Below are 4,357 nucleotides of genomic sequence, written 5' to 3'. Positions count from 1 at the left end.
CAATCTGCTGGGCTTTCTACACCCACAAAATTGTTCTATACATGATATCTCATTAACACCGCCATGATCCAGTTTTAGTTTCTTTGGACCACATTTTTCTATTAGCTAAACCTCAAACTCCTGCTAAGAGTTGAAATTTGTATCTAAATTGTTCAAACTATTGTTCTGATGTTCCGGATCTTAAATTTTTTGTGTGCTCTTAAGGCCAAATACATAAACATCCATCTACTCTTATATTTTTTAGGTATTTGAAGAACAACCCTTTCTTGCTTTTTTTACGATTTTGTATCATATGGTATGAGTTAACATTTTCCCTGCTATGTTGCAAATGATTTTACATTTCTTGGTAAAAAGTTGTTAGACAATGTGGTCAGCTTTTTGACATTTTGTTATACAGTTTCTTCCTATGTAGAATTTGTAAGTTCGAATCATGTTTTTCTTTTTAGTTATATGTTTGAGATACTGCATTCTCCAACTAAGCTGTTGTAAAGCTTTTGTATAAAACTTTTAGTTGCTGAAAGTGTTTGATCCGTTCTAGCAATTACTCTACTAAATTATGTCTAATTTTTGAATGCCCTATCAAAATAAACAAATCATTTTAGTTAGTTTAGGCGAAATCATATAAATTTTAACATTAGTATTTTACTTGTGCATAGGGGTGGAAATTTTTATCAAATTACCGTACGTACCAACCGTCCTACCAACCATACCATACCAAATTATTACCAAAAATTTGTACCAACTAGTAATGGTACGGTATTTGTACTGTACCATACTGTTTCGGTACAGTACTAGTATCCAAAACCAATACCGGTGGTATACCGTACCTACCAATATTATTAATATTATATTATGTATTTATTCATATAATTATTTGAGGGCAAAATTAATAAAATTAATAATAATTATTGTAGAAGTGTATAAAATGTAAAAAAAAAAAAATATACAATCACTCATAGTGACAAGCTTTACAACTTTCATGAAGGGGTCAGTTTCAAAATCCAAAACTATAATCCATAAACCTTAAATTTATATTGAATTGTCGATTGTCATTTACGCTATATTCTTCTTACTGAATTTTATTTTTTAAATTTTATTTTTTGAAAACATGATAATCTGACGGATGCAAGAAGATGAACAGTTCAGATCTTTGATATCACGTTTCGATATTTATGGTTAACTGAAATATGAGTCGATATCATATAGTTTGTAGAAATCTTATAAACATCAAGTAATATTTTCACTAACCGTAAAACTTTGAACATAATATCAACGATTTAAACCGTTCATCTTCCTGCATCCTCTAATAGATCATGATTTCAAAAAAGAAAATCCGAAAAAAAAAAAAAACAAAATTTGATGAGAAAAATGAAGCGTAAATGTAAACAACAATCAATGGTTAAATTTTAATCTATGATTTATATGATTATAATGACGAGTTTCAAAGTTAAGCTTTTCACGAAAGTTGTAAAACTTGTCATTACGAGCGTTTATATATTGAATACAAGAAATGCTACCATTAGTTTCCTATGAACACTTAGAAAACCGCCTGATACATGATGGAACAGAAAGCATTAAGACCTAGGCCACTTCACACTGCTGTAAATCACTATGTTTGCTGGATTTTGATTATGCTAATTGCTTTCTCTTTTTTCCTTCGAATAAGTGAATAGCTGCCGCCTAGCATGCGCAACCTCCTCCTTGCTGCTCTGTATGGGACGAGTTAACAGTCGGTTTCAGGTTTACATCGACCATGTCTTCCTGTTTTGTGGAAGAAAGGGTTTCCATCCCTGGCAAAGCAGCAGCAATTTTACGGAACAGAGGCTGCAATTTTGCAATCATAGTAGTCAAACAAAAATGATGGAAACCGTGAATACTTGTATCAGAAGATATCATGCTAAATAAGGTAGTAGAAAAATCCTACTGGGAAATATACCTCAAATAAATATGGTCAGTAAATTTATTTGTTTATCTTTACCTTGATGTTAAATCCTGCTTTTGCACTAGTTTCAATGAACATGACTCCAAACTCGCGAGATTTTGAATCTCCTTCCTCTATCGAGACTTGCCTGTTTGATCAACAAAACCATATAGTCAGAACAATTTTGAAAATTTATTAAAATAAATTAACTACTTAAGTACTGTTTAAGTGACTGGATAAACACAACAAATGGTGGCCGGGATTTATTATCGTCTTAAAAGCTTGAACGCTGATGGTTCACTTGCAGAAGAAAAACCTATCTTGACCATGTAGGTTTTGGTTATATGCATATGTCCGGGTTCTTAAGATGGACTGGAACTAGAATAATTAACCAGAAAAAGTACAACATTACTGTTTGCAAAATCAAGGAGAAGGAATACTTTTAGCCCTCACCTTTTATCGACGAGATCAGTCTTGTTCCCCACAAGCACGATGATGACATCAGTTCCCCGTTCTGTCCGTACTTCCTCAACCCACTTATTAGTGTTAAGAAATGACTGTCTATCTGCATGTGACGGTTCAGCCAGGAATTTAGAAAACAAAATGTCTGTATGAGGAGCAGAAAGTAAGGGTAGATGATGCAATAATCAACAAGTTTAATGTTCCATGTGGTAAGGGCTGTGCAATGAGGCGAGAGTGCCCACGTACATGGATGTCCAACCATCCGAACAAAATTGTCTAGTTTTCCGGGTGAAATTAAATTCAGACTGAAAGAGGAAACCTATGAATTTACAATATGATTCTAAAAAACCCAACTTGTCTTGATCAGTACTCACTGGCTACATCATAGACGATTACTGCAACAGAAGAATCCCTGATGTAGCTTGGAATCAGACTCCTGAATCTTTCTTGCCCTGCAGTATCCCTGTAAAGTTACAATACCATTTTCATAAGGATTCGACGTGATCATGGAGTGCCGGCTGTCGACTACCTGACGCCCTCCCCCTCCTCCTTTATATGACGTACATAAAGATATTATGTACGTCATATAAACAAACACCAACTCACGAAGCAACAACTGTGTTACAGTAACAAGCCCCAACATTTGCTTCACCAAATACTCATAGAAACAAACATGAAAGAGGACAATACATATGCAAGTGGGGACTTGTGTCATTCTCAACACGGTTTCAATTGACATTTTGGGCTCCAAATGATGTAGCATAATTAAGCTGTTAACCATGGTCATAATCGAGATTTCATCCCCCATAAGACGCACACATGCTTCTTGTATGTATTTTAGGATACATGCCACATCATTCGGGGTGGATGTGGCATGTATCCTTACAAACAAATTAAAACACTACAAAGAGACAATTATTCGGTATCGTATGTGTACGTATGGATGGCACGCAATCACATTGCAATCCACAGACAATCGCACCAGCCTCATTGCCTCAAACAAATGTATATTATTTTGAAGCTTACAATCAACATTCATTTTATCAAACCCATAAATCACAATCTTAATCACAAAATCAACCCAAAATCACAAAGGAATCTGTACCAGAGCTGCAAACGAACTGTCCGATCTTCAAGGTACATCGTTTTTGACAGAAAATCGATTCCAATCGTAGCCTGCAAGCAAATTAAAAAAAAAAAAAAAAAAAAAAACATTACACCAAAATAGAATTAAAAAAAATGGATCGACTATTTGATTGATTGATCCAAGGAGACGAAGACGAACAAATTGGGAAATTGGGAATTTACCTGATAAGTGGTGTCGAATTTGTCGTACATGAAGCGGGTGATGATGCTGGTTTTGCCGACGGACTGATCGCCGAGGAAGACGAGCTTGTATTTGGCCAGAGGGGACACCGTCGCCATTTTCAAAATTGATTTGATTGGTTCTGTTTCAGCTCCCTCGATTCGTTTTCGTTTCGTTTTCTACCGACTGCTATTTTGGATCTGAATCGAAATAAATGACTTCTTTCTTTCTTTCTTTTTTCCAATTTTTTTTTTATATTTCTGGTTTCCATTTTTTGAGTTGAACGTGTTTATATATAGCGAGGCGAGGAGAAACCGCCAACCACGACGAAGCCGGCAAAAGTCAGAAATCTTTGATATTTGGTTTAGTGCCCGAATTTGCCCCTCTTTTTTTGAAAATTACGTTCCTACCCATAGTGACTAGATGTTCTTAGTACTCTTGTAAACACGCACGCGACATAATATTTACTACAAGATAAACGTTCTTAACTACTCCACATCACCTAGCGAACATGCGACTAATAATTAGCCACTAGCCGCCATGCCTCTTGTTTTTGTTACGTAAGACTTCTGTGACGGTCAAACTACGGCCAAGCATGGAGAGTGTGAGTTTTTATATCTGTTATCGTATTGTTGAAGTGGTTCCAGATTCGAACCTAAAATTTCTTC

At 35.3% G+C, this 4,357-nt stretch overlaps 1 protein-coding gene across 1 annotated transcript; it reads right to left on the bottom strand.

Moving 5' to 3' along the window:
• Positions 1–1,396: 1,396 nt before the first annotated feature.
• On the bottom strand, positions 1,397–3,966 carry LOC126584811 (ras-related protein RABH1e-like). The gene is made up of 6 exons (XM_050249201.1): positions 3,692–3,966; positions 3,489–3,559; positions 2,758–2,846; positions 2,375–2,486; positions 1,979–2,069; positions 1,397–1,824 (listed from the first exon to the last, which is right to left on the bottom strand). The coding sequence occupies exons 1-6, from the start codon at positions 3,806–3,808 to the stop codon at positions 1,681–1,683; spliced, it is 624 nt and encodes a 207-aa protein (XP_050105158.1). The 5' UTR covers positions 3,809–3,966; the 3' UTR covers positions 1,397–1,680.
• Between the last annotated feature and the right edge of the window lie 391 nt (positions 3,967–4,357).

Source organism: Malus sylvestris, chromosome 1 (assembly GCF_916048215.2).
Source record: "Malus sylvestris chromosome 1, drMalSylv7.2, whole genome shotgun sequence".
In the NCBI taxonomy this organism is placed as follows: Eukaryota; Viridiplantae; Streptophyta; class Magnoliopsida; order Rosales; family Rosaceae; genus Malus; species Malus sylvestris.
The sequence above is the reverse complement of the archived record's forward strand: the minus strand, read 5'-3'. Positions and strand labels throughout refer to the sequence as shown.